Raw genomic sequence first — 17,269 nt, 5'->3', positions numbered from 1 at the left:
ATTTTATATACCCAGAGGAAGAAAGCAATACCATATGAGAACTTACAGTGTAGACATTATTCATGCAATTGGGAAGTATTATTTAGCCTTTAAATAAGCAGTAGGAGGTGTCCACTCGCCGGAGAAAGCAATTGTAACACATCAGAAAGATGAAATAAAAATTTTTCTTCACTAATATCAAGAAAATAACAGAAAAGTTGCATTGTTGTGTATTATTCAACTTCCTTCCTGTACTTCTGTGGTGATAAATATTCCACTTTGATCCCTTGTTTTGTCTTTCAGTCAAAGCAAAATAAGAGACCATCACCGCCTTTGGTTTTTGAATTCTTACAGAAGTAGTTGAAGAGTTTTGACATGTTAGGATCACTCAACTGCTGAAGCTAAGGTCAAAATAAAAATACAGAAGTAAACGCAGAGGGTTTTTTATTTTTGTTTTGAATTCCAAAAAGAAGAATTGGATGTGTTGTGTATGAACTCTCCTGCCTAATACGATGCAAAAACTATAGTGACAGAATATGAAAGTACAGAGTAAGGAGGAAACATCCTGTCGAGGGATGAAAGCAAGGTCTGCTGTTGGCTGCATCTTTTTTACTGAGGGTGGAACAGCCCATTGATTAAACACCAGATAATGAGAAACTCAAAAAATCGTGCACTCATGGTGAGAACTAAGTACTGACAGAAGAGCTCCCTGGAGGAGGGGGTAGTCAGGCAGTAAGTAGATCATGGAAAGGTTTACCGACTCATACATAGAGGAGAGGGATGTGTGTGAGGTTGGGTGGGAAATTATAGGATCAATTTGAACCTTAAGACGATCAAGTCCAACCGTAACCTAACTCTAGCACTTAGCCATGGCCCTGGGAGCCTCATCTACTGACAACCCTTTCTGTGAAGAAATGTTTCTTAATATCTAATCTGAACCTCACTTGGCACAAATTGAGGCCGTTTCCTCTTGTCCTATCACTTGCTACTTGGGAGAAGAGACCAACACCCTCCATGCTACATCCTCCTTTCTGATAGTTGTAGATAGAATCGTTTAGGTTGGAAGAGACCCTAAGGATCATCGAGTCCAACCATAACCTAACTCTAGCACTAAATGATGTCCCTAAGAACCTCATCTAAATGCTTATTAAACACCTCCAGGGATGGTGACTCCACCACTGCCCTGGGCAGCCTGGTCCCCTTTCTGTGAATAATTTTTTCCTAATATCCAATCTAAATGTCCCCTGCTACAACTTGAGGCCATTTCCTCTTGTCCTGTCACTTGTTACTTGGGAGAAGAGACCAACACCCTCCATCCTACAACCTCCTTTCAGGTAGTTGTTGATCATTCCATTTATATCACATATTTGCTATTGAGAGAATACTGGAGACCAGTAATGCCAAAATAAACTTTTGGAGGGCTCGCATGAGTATGAGGCAGTGCCATACAACGGCTGTGAGGACGGCTGATGCCTGATGCAAGGCACGTCCAGGTGCTGTGTCAATGTGAAGGGGAGAGCTGAGGCTGGTACACGAACACAAACATTTGCTGGTTCTGGGTGGACTCTTGCCTTGCACCAGGTAGCCTGCTGTCCTCAATGTTCTATAAGCTGTGTGTGTTGGGGTTGCTCCTCTGCTGGTGGTTCTTGCTGTGCCTGCAGTAGCTGCTGGCTTCTCCCTGCTTCTCAGAGCGGGGTACCCCAGTGCTCCCCAGTGCTTTCCACAGCTCAGAGAGCTCTTGGGAGCTGCAGATCAGCCCCCAGCCTGCGTGGCCAAGGATCAGCTGAAAAATCCCTGGTGATGCTGCCAGCGTTGCAGTTCCGCAGCGCTCTGCTCACTTCTTGCTCTGCTCTCTCCCACACCGGCAGCCCTGTCTGCATGTAACCCTGGCCTGGGTTTGCCTCCCTGTCTGCTCCTCGTTTTGGAAGAGGGCTGGCTGTCATTTGCACAGCCCTCTCATCTGCTGCCACTTCTGGCTGAGCTGCACTGGGGCTGTGGTGACACTCAGGGTCCTGGATGAGTTGTGTATAATACAGGAGACGTCTTTTTTTGGCTGTCTCCTTGTTGTGTCTTTTCTCCTTCCAAAATTCATAGCTTTTTTCCCCTCTAATCTATGCTTGCTGGTGAGCATGGATGCTCTGCAGTGATCTAAAGCTTTGGCTGTGGAAGGAATAAGGACATAGGTTTTGTTGTTTGTGCTGTATTGTTATTTTCTGACTTTTAAAAAAGTATCCAGAAGGATGCATGTGGTGCTAGGTTTGTTCACTTCGGAGATACGCATCTCCGGTGCCAGCTAGGTGAACAGCAATGATGTTTAATAGCTAAGTGGATGTGGATATACTTACTTTCAGGCTATCACATCTCTGAAGGTGAATTATAATCCCAGCTTTCCCAAAGGCCTGGAATGCCAGGGAAAGCTTGGTTTAAACAACTGTGAAAAACCGGAAGATTAGTATTCACTGAAGGTCCTACAGAAGAAGTGGGCTTCAAGGTTGTATTCCTGGGAAAGAAAAACTGATAAAATAGCCACGTTGGCAAAGAAGACCACGGGGAAACTAAAAAAACAATAAGTGCAGCCCATTGAGGTCAAGAGCAATCAAAACTGCATCAGGCTGAACTCCTTCAGGTACAAAAGGAGATTGTGCCAAGGGTAATAGATCTACTGAGACGGAGGACTGTTCTGTGTGAGAATCATCACCCTAGAGATTTCAGTGGATTCTGGAGGAAACACAGTTTCTGCTTCTGGAAGCAAAGCTGGTATATGGAGAGTGTCTTAGTTTCTCCCCCAGGACAGTAAATTATTCCATGGGGTTACAAAAACTTCATGAGCTACCTGGAAACTCAGCTGACGTATTTAATGCACTCAGATGATTTCAAAGCAGAACAGGACTACTGCATAAACTAAACCTCAAAGGCCCAAATAGCTGATGAGTTGGTGCTTCTACTCTGAAATGGTCCTCTGTCCTTGTAATATTCAAGTGTGTCAGAAAATGTACTGGATGCATCTTCACCATACCACAGGAAGGAACATGATCACCCACCTCTGAAAGCTGGGTTGCAGGTGAGAGGAGGGTGAGGTGGGGAGAGCTGTGTGTCTAGGACTGGGCTGTGGAGGCATAGGGTGTTCTCCAGAGAGCCAAGACTGGTATTTCAGGCTTTTGAGACTCTTCCCGCCTTCCTTTTGCGTGTCTCCAAAGCACCGGATGGCCCCACAACATAATGCTGTAGTGCACAGAGGTTCGACAATTGCTCCCAACTTCCTGAACACGTTTGTTGGCAGCTCCCCGCGTTAAACTGAAAAGCCCAGAGATGTTGGTGAGAAGTGTCCTGCCTTCCTCTGGTACAGAAAGGATCTGCTGCCTGGAGCTCGTGCTCACGCTGAGGAACAAGCAATGTTCAGCTGTGCAGCAGCATCTCGCTGGGCGCCATTCAGATCTGCTTTAATTCAGTTAACAAGCCATTTGTGACCACAGAATAGCAAGAAAAATAATAAAATGCCTGAAAGTTATTGGTGTTTAGCAATGTCCTCAGCTGTAATGTAGACAGTGGGCTTTCATGTAAGAACAGTATATATTCAAGATGTCGATAATGTTTGTATTTGAAAGATGGTAGAGATTTTTGTCCTGCTGAAATAGGCTTCAAGCTATGATGAATCCAATTGCTCTTTGATTGACACAGGCACTTAGGAATGATTAAAGTTTTAACAAGCCCACAGTCAGACTTTTATTTCTTTAAGAGAATTTTAATGAGCTCAGGGGATACAAACATCAAACACAGAGGAAAGCCTTTTGCTGCTCTGCTAGGACATTATAATATTCGCGTTTTGTCTGACGTGCAAATTCTTTTGCTTCGGCCATGGAGAGGGACCACCAGGTTTGCACTCAGGGTGCCGGATCTCACTGAAACGCGCACAGCTGGGCTGCAGCTGGGAACATCTGGCTGCAGTGTGTCCCCAGCACGGCCCAGCTGCTGCCCCATGTGTGGTGAGGATGGAGGGGCTGACGATGCAGCAAAACGTGGGAGGGCAGAGCAGGATCCACAGGCATTCCCGTATGAAATATTGGGCTAGATTAGACTGTTCAGGGTCAGGTGCACTGGGGTAACTGAGGTTTCTCTTACACGCTGCCCCAGCTCCTGGAGGAAGCTGCCCCATCCCAGAGCATGGGTGCTCCCTCGCTGTTGGGGGACTGTCTGGGTTTCCCCTCAATCCCAGAAGGAGCAGTTGCTTCTTCTACCCTCTCTTCATTCTCTCATTTATGTGGAGTTTGCAGTAAGCTGCTGTGTTCACGGAGATTTGCCCAGCACCTGTTTTGAAATCAAGTTAATAAAGCTGGAGGAGAACTAATTGAATCAAGCGTGCAGAGAAAACAAGCTGTCTTTAAATGCACAGAGGTATTGATTTGCTATTTTGCCAGTGCCAATTTAACCCCTCTTCACTCGCTTCCATAAAGATGCATTGGAGCATATCTAAATTAAATGTCAGAGAGTTGCCGGTGCTGGGAAACTCACCTCCCAGACAAGTAACCGAAGGTTGTGCCGATGTGCTGCCATGTGTGCTGCCATCTGCAGGGCACTTCTCAGCCCAAACCTTTTGCTTTGCTTTGTTTTGGTGTCTCTGCAGCCTTTGCAACCTTTTCCCATCCTGGGAATTTCTTTTGCTCCCAGAGGAGCAGGTGACTGATGTTTTTAGAAGGAGGAGGACGTTGCTGAGCTGCTTACAGCCAGCTGCCCCTTGCCTCTAGGAGCAGTGCTGTGTCCATCCTAGACCAACAGCTACTCTTACCTCGATGACCACTGGGATTTCCCACGAACTGGTACTCCTACGAGCGATAAGAATGAAGAGGAGATGTCCCCTGTGGCTACAAGTTTGTATCTTAGTGGCATCTGAAAAAACGTGTTAGACCTGAGCTGAGTTTTAGGCTCTAGAGAAGGGCTCTTCAGGCAGAGGTTAGGCCTGTAGCTTCTGACTTGCAATCCCAAAGGGCTCGCTGCCCAGTGCTCCCATTCCAGGCAGTGCTTCTCCTGAGCAGGGCTGTGGTTGTGCAGCACAGTGTTGCCTTGGGCTGAGTCTCCATGTGGCTTTGTCTGGGCTGGGCAGTTCAATACCTGCCTGAAATCCAGGTGAGGTTCAGTATGAAGTTGCTTTCTGCTGAAAGACTGAGGGATGGGTGGACCCAAAAAGCCTCTGCAAAGGCAGATGTACAGTGGCAGGACCAGGACATCTGCAAAGCGTTTATTTGGTAGCTATTTCAATGTGAAGTCAGAAGAGGGCTCCCAGTTTCCCTGTACTGACTGGCTGAGGCCTTCGGGATGGGGATACGGGAGAGGAAAAAAAAAAGAGAGACAGATTAAATCATGTCTCTTTTAAATTCTTGTTTGGATGCCAGGTGGGTCACTTGCAAGTCTGTTTATTCCCCTGGCCCATTTTACAGCACTGTTGTCCCTTAAATATCAAAACTGGTGTGTGCAGTGACTGTAAAAAGAAATTCAACCAAGTTTTATCTGAAACTTTCTGGCATCCAGGAAAGGAAGCAGACATGATTACGTACAAACGTAATGTTCAGGGTGAGATGGTAAGGAAAGGAAATGTTTTCCTTTATACGTCTCAAAACCAGACAAAATTTGGTGCAATAGCATCACAAGGAGAAAACACATTTCACAGGTGAACTAACCTTTTCTGTATTGGGCATTTCTGTAATTTGAACTGAGTGAACGCTTGCTCAAAGGAAATGGTGGCGGTGGTTGCAGGGGTGTAACCATTATTTTGTGCTTGGGAATGGTTTCTTGGAAGTGATTCACCTGTTAGAGATACAGAAAGTCCCAACCCTGATAACTGCAAGATCAATAAAGCCACAAGATCACCCAGGACCATGGCCTCGCTCACAGGGTAGGAATTTTCCAGGATGATGGACGGGCCATGAGGCTCCTCTTGCCTGCGACTCTTGTGAGCAGCCATGTGCTGTAAACCTGTTTAATGTGTGCCAAGCAATGAAAGATGCCTCTGTCCTGCTGGAGAAGGGCAGTTACAGGTAAGAACCCCCACAAACCTCATCATCTGCCTGGCTGTGCCTTGGGAATAGATCCAAATATTCTAGTTTTGAACATGAGCGATCATTCCACCACACCACTGTCACCTCTGCTCACTTGTTTCTCAAAGCCTGTCTCATTCCCATAGTGCTCTGTTGGCACCGTGCAGCCCAGCCTATGGCTCTGGTTAAACTTTGACATTCCACCAGGTTGCGGCTGCTGAAACCAGCCCCTCTTATCCCCTCAGAAAAGTCTTTGTGAACCTGGTGCCCCTTGCTGTGGGGCCTCACGGATGTAAGCTCTGGTTCAGACAGGCAATAGTCACTGGGGGAGCACAGCTGGCTTCTGCCACAACCCAAGACAAGAGGAACAGCAGGAAGTTTTTCCTGGGGAACCAGGCGGCAGAGGAAGCGTCAGAGATGCCCAGCAGCTGTGCCCAGCGCATGGCCACCAAGGGCAGGGACAGTCCCCTGGGCCTCCTGGGCACCGGGACTGCCTCGGGGCCAGCAGTAGCCCTAAGGCTTCCTGCAAAGGGTGCTGGGCGGAGCTGTGGTGGGCGGGGCTGTGGTGGGCGGGGCTGTGGTGGGTGGGGCTGTGGTGGGCAGGGCTGCACATGTTTGGCTCTGTCATGCCCATGTCACTGGGCCACCACCCAGCAACGCTGAGGTCACAATGCTCCGGGGCAGTAGAGGAGGGCACAGCCTCGCTCTGCCAGAGCTGGGCTGGGGGCAGCCCGCAGACAAGCAAGAAGTCCTTGAGGAGCTGGTGGCACCTCTTGATGGGGACAGATGGAGGAAGTCCTGGAAGAGGCTGCTGGAGGTTCTCCACTGCAAGGCCAGCTCCTGGCAGGGCCACCTTCCAAGCTTATTTGGGGGACAGAAATCCTTGTGGGCTGGCTAGTAGTGGCAAGACCAAGGGAATGCTTTCTTGAGGAGCACTGCAGAGCTCAGCATCCTCATCCCTCGGGAAGGCAGAGTCAGCAGCCATAAGAAGTGGGAGCTCTTGGAAGCCCCTGAGAGGGCTTCAGGTCAAGGGAGAATAGAGCTTGGGCATCTCCTGGGCAGCACGACCAGCCTGTGGGCCAAGGAGCCAGGTCTGGCTCCCATGCTCAGGGAACAGCCGATCGCCAGCACTGGGGTCAGGAAGGAATTTTTTCCCCCGGGGCAGATTGGCCCTGGTCCCCGGGGGTTTTTTGCCTTCCTCTGCAGCATGGAGCATGACCACTTTGCAGAGCTCCTCTGGTCCCTTTTGGCTCGGTTCCTGCCTGCTGCTCATGCACCACGAAGGTGGCCTCTCGTGTCCTGCAGCTGGGGGAGGAAGGCTTTTTTTCCCCCACGTGACTGTAAAGTGTCTCCGTGGGGTTTTTTGCCTTCCTCTGCAGCAGTGAGCACGGCTCCTCGGCCCTGGGCCACCTTTGGGCCATTGTGGCTGGGTGCCTGCTGCTCCTGCTCCACGAAGGTGGCCCTCGTGCCCCGCATCCGGGGGGAGGAACTTCTTGGACTCCCAGGTTGAGCCCCCAGGGTGCTCCCGGGGTCCACCATGGCCTCCCAGGTTGAGCTCCGAGGGTGCTCCCAGACGTCCTCCACGGACTACCAGGTTGAGCCCCGAGGCTGCTCCCGGGGTCCATCAAAGCCGCCCAGGTTTGAGCTCCAAGGGTGCTCCCGGGGGTCTCCACGGCCTCCCAGGGCGGGCCCCGAGGGTGCTCCCGGGTGTTGCTTCTCAACCTCTGTCGCACTGAGCACAGCCCCTGTTCAGGGCTCCTCTGAGCCCTTTTGCCCTCAGTTCCTGCCCACTGCTCTTGCACCTCCAAGGCACCGCTGGTGTTGTGGATCTTTTGATATCTCTTGCCCAGGGCAAGTTTGCAGCAGGAGCCAGGGAGCCAGCTCTGCTCTTCCCTGGGCTCCATTTCCCCAGGGCTTCTTGCTTGGCCAGAGCAGCCCGTGCTTGAAGGGGCTTCGGGTTCGCGGCACCATCCGCAGCTGCCACTTGTCAGCTCTCCCTGCGGGCAACACGAGCGCCGGGCAGGGATGAGAGCGCTTGTCACGCATCCCAGGCCAAGAAGCCCAGCGGCGGAGCAAGTTTCACAACTCCAAAGGTCCGCTTGTCATTGCTGCGTGTCACGCTTTGGAAAAGAACCCATGGTACCACACAACTTCTCTTCTTCTTCTTTTGTGTGTGGTGGGTCCTGATCCTCATTCTTCACGTTCTGATTCTTCAGGGAATAGGACGGCTTGGCCTGTCTTCCTGCTGTTGCTCTTGCAGCTCTGTGGCTTGCCTTTGCCAGGCTGCAAAAAAATAAAGCACAATGCTGTTTCCACTTGTATCCTTTGTGTTCTGTGTCCTTGAAATTGGAGCTAAAAGCCTTGTGGCATTTCAGTCAAATAGTCACACCTTTATTCGACTCATTTGAAGGTGCAGAAGAGAACAGCGCAGTCTAGCGCAGCATCGTTGTGCTCTCTCAGGCCTCGATATCTGCACGACGAGCTCTGAGCCAGGCCTGAGGGCTCCAGCCAGGAGAGCGTTCTCCAGCAATCCGGCTGCATTTGTAACATCACCCACTCCCAACACCTCTGCAGCGTTACAAGATTGCATCCTTCAACAAATGAGCCCGGGATAGAAACCCTGGAAATGTTGTTGGGATGTTCCTGTCGTTAAAGGAAAGTGAATCAGAAACGGAGTTTTCTTCCAACTCACTTTAAAAGAAGTATTACTTTGGTGGGAAATGTTTGTCTTTTCAGTTAAATTTCTGTTTTCCTCAGATAAATAGATAAATAAATAAATAAAATGAAATAAAATAAAATAAAGTAAAGTAAAGTAAAGTAAAATAAAATAAAATAAATAAATAAATAAAATTGTTGAAAGTTTTGGAAAGTAATGGGCACTCTGGACTGTTTTCCTGTCTGCAATATTCGAAACTGAGAGACAATTCAGGTGTTTAGAGACTCATGATGTTTGGAAAGAAACCAAGAAATGCCAGACTTGGGGGCTTGGAAACTGCTTGGCTGGACAGAGCTTGAGAGGAGGAGAAATGCACGAAGAAAAGCAACTGCATGTTTTCAAGATGTGATCTACCAAAATGAGAGTTTTGGTGTTACTACAGAATAAAATTCACTGTTACCGTTTGCTGAAGTCTCCCTTTCCTTGCAGGTTCCTGCAGTGTTGTCTGGTCTCCCAGCTGCTGTTTGGAATAACTCCTCACAATGCTATTATTCCCTTGGTATAATAATTTTGCTATGGTTTTTTTCCCAAGTCTCCTTGATATTGGTAGCATTCTAGTTTAGTACAAATATTTCCTAGGTATTATTTTCTATGCATTGTTTTTGACTGTTAACTGCTGCAAAAGTTGCTCCAGAGATACCTGTGTCTTTGGGTGAGCACCTGCTCTTCAGGATGTCAAAAATGCATTCTGTTTCTTATTAATGCACCTATTCAGAAATTCTGTGAATTATGCGAGGCAAAATAACCTCCTTTTCCAGTTCAGGGAATTCCTTAGGTGTGACAACCAGCTGCTGAAGCAGACCCAGGAGCCACAGGGGGGGTTACCTGGGGTGCAGGAGGGAAATGCAAGCAGAAGACCCTTTGGAGCCAGCAGGCAGGACCGGCTGTGAGGGTGCTGTCTGGTCAGAGTCCCCAGTTTTGCACAGGTGGGGATCCCTGGCTGCTCACAAGCGTGGGGCTCGCTGCCCTGCTTTGTGCCCAGGCTGGGCACTATCTCCCCACTTCTCTCCGTGCTGGCAGGCAATACCTGACTCAGGCTGCTTCTGCCATGCTTGGGAGTGACCCGTTCCCTTTCCACACTCTGGGGCTGGGCTGCTCTGATGCTTTCTCCTGCTTAGGATCATCTTCTGCTCCGTTTAGGGGACTTTCCTTGTCCCCTCCCGAATGAATGCCTGGCTCACCACACAGCGGGGAATGCTCTGTTTATTCCATGATTCGTGGATGTCAGCAGAACTTTCAAATGTACTTCACAATATCAAGTAAATAAGCCAGCAAGGTGAAATATGTTGGTGGTGTTGCTCTTTCAGTTTTAGCACTGTTGACTGTTCACTACAAACACGTGGGCTTGGTGTGTAACTCAGTCTTTTCAAGTGGATACACCATGAATATAGCTGAACAAGACTTACCTGTGGTGTTAGTGATGATGGGGAAGTTTCAGCAGACCCTTTTAGCACTGGCCATTGAGCCCTGGGTGTGTTTGTTTTCTTTTGGAGAACAAGTGTTTTTTGGAACTCTGTAGCTTGTGTATTTTACTTTTCTTGCATTGATCCAGTCCGAGGTACCTCATCACTTTTTGCATCTGCCTTATCAGCACACAGAAGTTTGGTTTTCCCCTTTTCTGTGTAAAATGCAAAGAATTTGCTTTTTTTTAATTTAGTACCTCATCCTGGGAAGTGCATGTCACAAACCAACTCCACCTCCACCTTCACCACCTGCCGCATTCTGCACCCTTCTGATGAACTCACACGAGTCACACCAAGGTAAGGGTTTCCCGTGGTGGCAAAACCTTCGGCTCTGTCAGTGTTTTTCCTGCAGGGAAATACTAAGTAGTGGCATAAGCAAAAGCGTTAGCCACATTGGTGAATTACACCCCCAAATTATTCCTCCCATTTTGCGTTACTTCAACCTGATTTTATTTGAGAGGTACGTGCAAAGCTTTAGGAAGCCAACCAAAATATCTGAAATTTTGTCTTGCGGGATCAGACATAACTAAGTTAGCTTCCAAATCCAAACTACCCTTGGTCCCAAACTAGTTGTAGTTCTCATGTGTGAATGCACAGAATATGGTTTGTCACAAAAAATATGAGATTTTTCCAGGGAGGAAAAAATCTTTATCTTTGGTACAGAACAAGAAGGGATGTGCAGGTAAAGAAATCCAGGAAGTACATGAGGAATGGAGGAAGAAATACACCTTAATCCAAAGGAGGGAGCCATCTACTTTGTTCCTTGGTGGAATTGTTGAAAATGAGTTCATAGTAGCAAGGCTGAAACTGATGAACTGGCTTACTAGTAGCAGTTGGCAGTAGCAGTAGCCTCTAACCCAGGGGATGCTCTAACCTGACTACGTTTCATGCAGCTACATGAGGAGCTCATTGATTTGTTTCTTTTCTCAATCGAACTCTGAAACTGTCACTGGGCTGAGTTGCTGGGGCCAATTTGAGTCTGGTTCTGTGGTGTGTCCAGGCTGCTCTGCAGTGTTGATCAGTTTGATGGGGAAAACATTTCCCAGTTACAGCAATACCAAAATGATCAAATAAAGAAAAAAAGCAACACCTAGATAACTGCTTTCTTGCAGGGGTGTCCTTTGTTGTTGTTGTTGTTTTAAATTGTGCTGTAGTGTGTACCAGTGCTGACAAATTAGTGGAAATATTAATCTAAATATCTGTGCAGCTGAAATCTGGAGCTGGAGAGAATGAAGTTGTTGGAGTTGTTAAGCCATTGGAATGCTGTAGTTTTCATCTCGTGACTGGGACATCTTAGAAGCCTGATAATTAACACCCTGTGGCTGGGTTTCTAAAATGTGCTTAGCCATAGTCTGTAGAAAGTCAGTTCACACAGTAAGTTCTCTTAATTTTTCCTCCCTCATGCTCTTCAAGACCTCTGAACTTCTGTGCTTAGCCAGTGTGGGAGATGCAAATCAGTGGCTGTCACTGCTCTTTAGTTTTGCCATGAGCTGAAATCAGAGCTCTGAAGGTCCAGCTTTAATCGATGCTTAAGAGAAGAACTGAGATCTAGCGTCTCCTTTCTGCTCAGCCTTGTCTTCAGAGTGTGTGTCTGTGCGCTGCTGCAGTGGCATGTGTGACCTGCTGAGCTCTTCTACGAGGAGCCCTTCTCCTCTGCCACAGATTCAGTCTGGGCAGAATGCAGAGGACCTGAGGAGAACTTGCTTAGCACACCTACCACATGCACTGACAGCCACAGCACACTGGAGGGTGCAAGAAGATCATTTCCAGAGCCACTTAGCAAGGCTGCTTTTCCAATTACACCACTCTTAATCCTAGTTTTCTCAAACACGTGTTTCTGTGCAGATCACAGATGGCTATATATGGGATTACTCTTGTTGAATTGCAACTGCAGGGTAAAAATTCTTGGGCAGTTTCACTTGCTTTTGGTGGAAGTTGTTCCGCATTTCTCTAGAGACCATATTGGCGAGATCCTATTTAGCCATGGAAAGAATACATGACTTGAGACTTCATAACATCAGGCTAATATTTCCTTAATTAAAGATGTGCCTTAAAGTACTGCTGATTTCTAGAAGACCAATGGACAAATGTTTATAGTGTTACGTTAGCTCCTGTCAGCTGCGTGCTGTATACCCTTAGACAAAGTTTGAAACTCGTCAGAAACTGGTTCAGAACAAAACATTCCAGGATGTCTAAGTGAGTCTTGGCTTTCCAGAGTTCATTGATGTAAGGTGAAATGGGACTGCAAATTCCAGTCAAGACATCATTTAGGCCCTTTTGTCCTTATGGGCACAAAGGATACAGTTTATTCATTGGGGTCTCAGTGTGGCTTTTTGGTGCATTTCTTGGTACAGAGAATCCAATGTAAGTTTAGAGTTGCATAGATAAACATGCTGTAGCTGGTCTGACCTATAAGGAACAAGTTTTCTAAGGTTGCCACTGCAGTGCCAGAAACACTCAAAACTCAGTGTCCATGAGATCTCATATTGTGGCACAAGGGATTTGGCACATCCTCTTTGTGCTTGCAATTCTTTGGAAGTAGGTGCTGTGTTGAAACTGTCTTCATTCAAATGATCAGCTTATGGGAAGAGAATAGTCAGAATTAATGTTATTTGATACACCTCAAGAAGTCCCAGCCTCTAATAACTAGCAGTAGTGTGCTTAAGGAAACAAAATGCAGTAGGTAGGCACTAAACATAAGTATGTAATGCCTGCCACTTGTAAATGTGCAGATTATTGCCCATTTAATATTTTCTTGTCAGCTGCCTGTACAGAGTTTATTTTGAGAAGAAAGAACTAGAATTGGAGAGCAATTTAGCCACGTTTCAAACTATAGAAAATTATGTTTTACCTAATTAACAGTAGAATGGCACTTTGTACTATTTGGTTTGCTGCTAAATTATCAGTAACCTGTTGACCAATTAACAACCAAGAGCTTGACTGTATTTTCTCGTTTCTTTGGATGATTACTCACACCACTGCACGTCTCCATCAAAAGACAGATTCCCCCATCCCTTTCCCCATAAATGAAAGCCAATACAAGAGAAGAAGAAGGGTTTGACCTTACAGAAGTGCGTGTTGGTGACCGTGGCAGCTTCCAGCAGCTTTGCTACAACTGCTTTTGTAGCAAATAGGTTCCCCTCCTCCCTTGCTGCTCTCTCTGCTGTCACACAGCACCACTAGAAGGACTAGTGGTTTTGTGTGCTCACAAGTGACACTAAAAAGTAAATCTTGCTTATACTTTGCTTATACCATCCGTGAAATTTCTCCCCGGTTTCCTTGTCTCGTGGAAGCCACTGGGAGTTGTGACAACCCAGTAGATCAAGGAGGAAAACAGAAGGTGTTGATCACAAACCTGTCCATGTAATAGTTTCTCAGAAGAAATGTGATGGTGTTGGGGAATGCACTAATCCCATGAGACTGGGGGGTGAAGTATGCAAAGCAGAGAGATGAGTTTTGTAAGAGACGGTGTTTTTTGCACGTGTCATCACGTTTTCGAGGACCTGGGAGCTGTGAGTTTTCTCTCAAAATGGATAGAAGACCCTGTTCAGGGTTAAAAAATCTGGTTTGTAATACGTTTTCATTCCCTAGTGTAGAGAATAATTTGCCTGCTCTTTTGTTTTCAGCCTTAACGCAGCACCTGCTCCAGCTTGTGGCAGCATTGGCAATTTGAAAGGCACCCCAGTGGCTACTCCCTGTACTCCTCGGCGTCTGAGCTTGGCCGAATCCTTCACTAACCTCCGGGAATCCACAACGACGATGAGCACGTCTCTGGGGCTGGTGTGGCTGCTGAAGGAAAGGGGCATCTCAGCAGCAGTGTACAATCCGCAGAGCTGGGACAGAGCCAGCAAAGGCACCCTCCTGAACGCATACCCCCCTAAAATGGCGATCATTCCTTCCACTCCACCCAACTCACCTATGCAGACACCTTCTTCCTCCCCTCCATCTTTTGAGTTCAAGTGCACCAGCCCACCTTACGACAACTTCTTGGCTTCGAAGCCTGCTAGTTCAATCTTGAAAGAGGTGAGGAACAAAAAGAACATCAGGAACAGCGAGAGCCAGACTGACGTGTCTGTTTCCAACCTTAATCTCGTGGACAAAGTCAAGAGGTTTGGTATCGCCAAAGTCGTGAGTGCAGGGCAAACGTCAGCTCCTCCTTTAACTGATGACCAGGGACCTCTTCTCTGTGGGGCACAAGGACCAGTGAGGGCCCTTGTTCCTGGAGGCCTGGCGCCAGACGGTCTCCCTTTGGGCTGCCCCGCCGTGACCAGTGCCATCCAGCTGAACACTGGCATCCGAAGGAATCGGAGCTTCCCCACCATGGTGGGTTCCAGCATGCAGATGAAAGGCCCGACGTCTCTCACTTCGGGGATCCTCATGGGAACCAAGCTCCCGAAGCAAACTAGCTTACGATGAAGGACTTTATTTTTACAGCTAGTCTTTTTAAATAAAAATACTCGGGGTTCTTTCTCCGATCCTCTTTCCTTTCCCCACCATCCCTTCATTGCCTCTTGAGTTTGACAAATCAACTTTGTGCCTAATGGGAGAAAAGTGTAAACTTTGTATAAAATCTGTAAATATGTACCAGATCTATTGTGACTAATTGGATTATTTTCCTGTTCAATTGAGTGCAAAAGGCTCTGTGTTATGATTTCTCTATTAAGGATAACTTGCTAACCTTCTCAAAAGGTTTTCTTTAAGATGCACTGAAAAAAAATAACAAAACCAACAAAAAATAACTTGACTAGGAAGACATGAATTCTGTAGCTAGCCTAACTGGAGTTGAAGGTGCATGGGAAGCTATCGAATGTGTTTTGTGAGACCTCACATGGCATCACTTGAAGCATGGGAGCGTTTGTGCTTCGTCAAATGCTGAAAAAACCACTCGGTTTAACATGCGGTAGTTCTAGTTTTGCTTCTGTAGGTACGTTGAGCTGAGTTATTGGAGTGCCTGGCTATTATACCTGAATGGATGAAACTTTTTTTGTTTTTCTTTTCCTGTTTTGTTTTCTCCTCCTTCTGGAGGTGCTAAACTTGAACTAATACTGTGCGGAGGTCAGCAGGCCTACTGGGTACCTGGAATATTGACATATTCCTCCCACCGCCATTTCATTTGGCACGCTTGCACCCTGTGCGACTTCTTTTTTGTTTTGTTTGTTTTTAGCGATGCTGCACTGGATTGTGGAAGGGAAGATGCTTTACTCTGTGTTGCTGCCACTGGAACAGGCTTTGTCAGTGCCCCCCGAAGAAAACAGTTTTCACAACTCATGCGGTAAAACATGGCAGTGACTTCTTAGAAATCAAAGTTGTGGCACAGATTGACAGATAAAGAATGTTATAAAAGAACATGTAGCAAAAAAAGTATTAGGAGAGGGTGTGTCCTTGAATCCTCCACAGAGAACCACAAAAAACCATTTAGTAATGGAATGGTACAAGTTGGAAAGAGCAACTTGCAGCCCTCATGCTGATCTTCAGGTTTGGTGCACACTGAGGACCATGGCCTTGTCAACAGGGTGGGAATATTCCCCGCCCATTTTCTGGTTTCGTTTTTCTGAGAAACCTTTTTCATCTGAAGTTGGACCTTAGCAGAGGTAAAAGGATGGAAAATGCTGTATCTCACAATGCTTTTAAACTGATAAAGCACCTCCTAATACCAAGCCTTTAACCCCCACTTTTTCGGAAAAGAAATAAAAGACCTCGCACGACCTTTAGTTACAGCCAGGTGATCTTAATTTGTGTTGCGCTTTTCTTCTCTGTTTCTCCCAAACTTCTGCTGAGTGCTTGTAGAAAGAATTGAAACATCCTGGAACTGGAACAGACCAAAGGGAGCTTGCTCCTAGAGCTGAGACCTAGAATTTTTTGAAGGGAGGATGGAGAAGAGCGAAGGGGGGAGGATTTAACATCCACTTTCTTTTCCTTGCGTTTCCTGTGGCACCTAAATCAAGCTCCCTGTTTGTTACCGTAATCACACTACACATAATTGCCATGAACTGCTGTTTGTACCAGACTGTTACTAAATCATTAGCACTGATAATTTCCTGCATAAATGAAACTCTCTTTTAGTCTTTGTGACGAGAGATAGGTGGGTGTTTGGGGTTTTTTTGTTGGGTTGTTTTTCCTGAATGAAGTAGTTCTTGCAGTAGTACTATGGACACTAAGGATATTTTTTGAGAAAGAAAGAACACATCAGTCAGTTACTGCATGTGTTTGAAGACTTCTATTTATTCTATGAACTTAAAATGTTTTAGTAAAATGTCATCAGCTCTCTTTGCTGTTGTATGTGTGCACTTATTGCAGGTAAATTTAAGTCTCTTTTTATTTGAATGTATCTTAAAACAGTAGATAGAATAACAGTTGATTCTGAAAAAAGTCACGGACTTGATGGACCATTTTATATACCCAGAGGAAGAAAGCAATACCATATGAGAACTTAAAGTGTAGACATTATTCATGCAATTGGGAAGTATTATTTAGCCTTTAAATAAGCAGTAGGAGGTGTCCACTCACCGGAGAAAGCAATTGTAACACATCAGAAAGATGAAATAAAATTTTTTCTTCACTAATATCAATAAAATAACAGAAAAGTTGCATTGCTGTGTATTATTCAACTTCCTTCCTGTACTTCTGTGGTGATAAATATTCCACTTTGATCCCTTGTTTTGTCTCTCCCTCAAAGCAAAATAAGAGACCATCACCGCCTTTGGTTTTTGAATTCTTACAGAAGTAGTTGAAGAGTTTTGACATGTTAGGATCACTCAACTGCTGAAGCTAAGGTCAAAATAAAAATACAGAAGTAAATGCAGAGGGTTTTTTATTTTTGTTTTGAATTGCAAAAAGAAGAATTGGATGTGTTGTGTATGAACTCTCCTGCCTAATACGATGCAAAAACTATAGTGACAGAATATGAAAGTACAGAGTAAGGAGGAAACATCCTGTCGAGGGATGAAAGCAAGGTCTGCTGTTGGCTGCATCTTTTTTACTGAGGGTGGAACAGCCCATTGATTAAACACCAGATAATGAGAAACTCAAAAAATCGTGCACTCATGGTGAGAACTAAGTACTGACAGAAGAGCTCCCTGGAG

The 17,269-nt window shown here is 46.3% G+C and overlaps 1 protein-coding gene across 1 annotated transcript; it reads left to right on the top strand.

Annotated features, from left to right (window-relative positions):
- The first annotated feature begins 10,386 nt into the window (after positions 1–10,386).
- Positions 10,387–14,939, top strand: LOC136097745 (trafficking kinesin-binding protein 1-like). Its single transcript, XM_065830502.2, has 2 exons — positions 10,387–10,484; positions 13,814–14,939. Exons 1-2 carry the CDS (start codon positions 10,402–10,404, stop codon positions 14,601–14,603), a joined length of 873 nt encoding a protein of 290 aa, XP_065686574.2. The 5' UTR covers positions 10,387–10,401; the 3' UTR covers positions 14,604–14,939.
- The last annotated feature ends 2,330 nt before the right edge of the window (positions 14,940–17,269 follow it).

This window comes from Patagioenas fasciata, chromosome 2 (genome assembly GCF_037038585.1).
Source record: "Patagioenas fasciata isolate bPatFas1 chromosome 2, bPatFas1.hap1, whole genome shotgun sequence".
NCBI classification, from domain to species: Eukaryota; Metazoa; Chordata; class Aves; order Columbiformes; family Columbidae; genus Patagioenas; species Patagioenas fasciata.
Note: the sequence above shows the minus strand (reverse complement) of the source record. Positions and strands in the feature narration are given on the sequence as shown.

Bases quoted from the DNA above. Each gene is read 5' to 3' on its own strand.
- LOC136097745 (XM_065830502.2), top strand. From the start codon at position 10,402: ATGTCACAAACCAACTCCACCTCCACCTTCACCACCTGCCGCATTCTG. The intron at 10,485-13,813 runs GTAAGGGTTTCC...TTTTGTTTTCAG, and splicing joins CTCACACGAGTCACACCAAG to CCTTAACGCAGCACCTGCTC.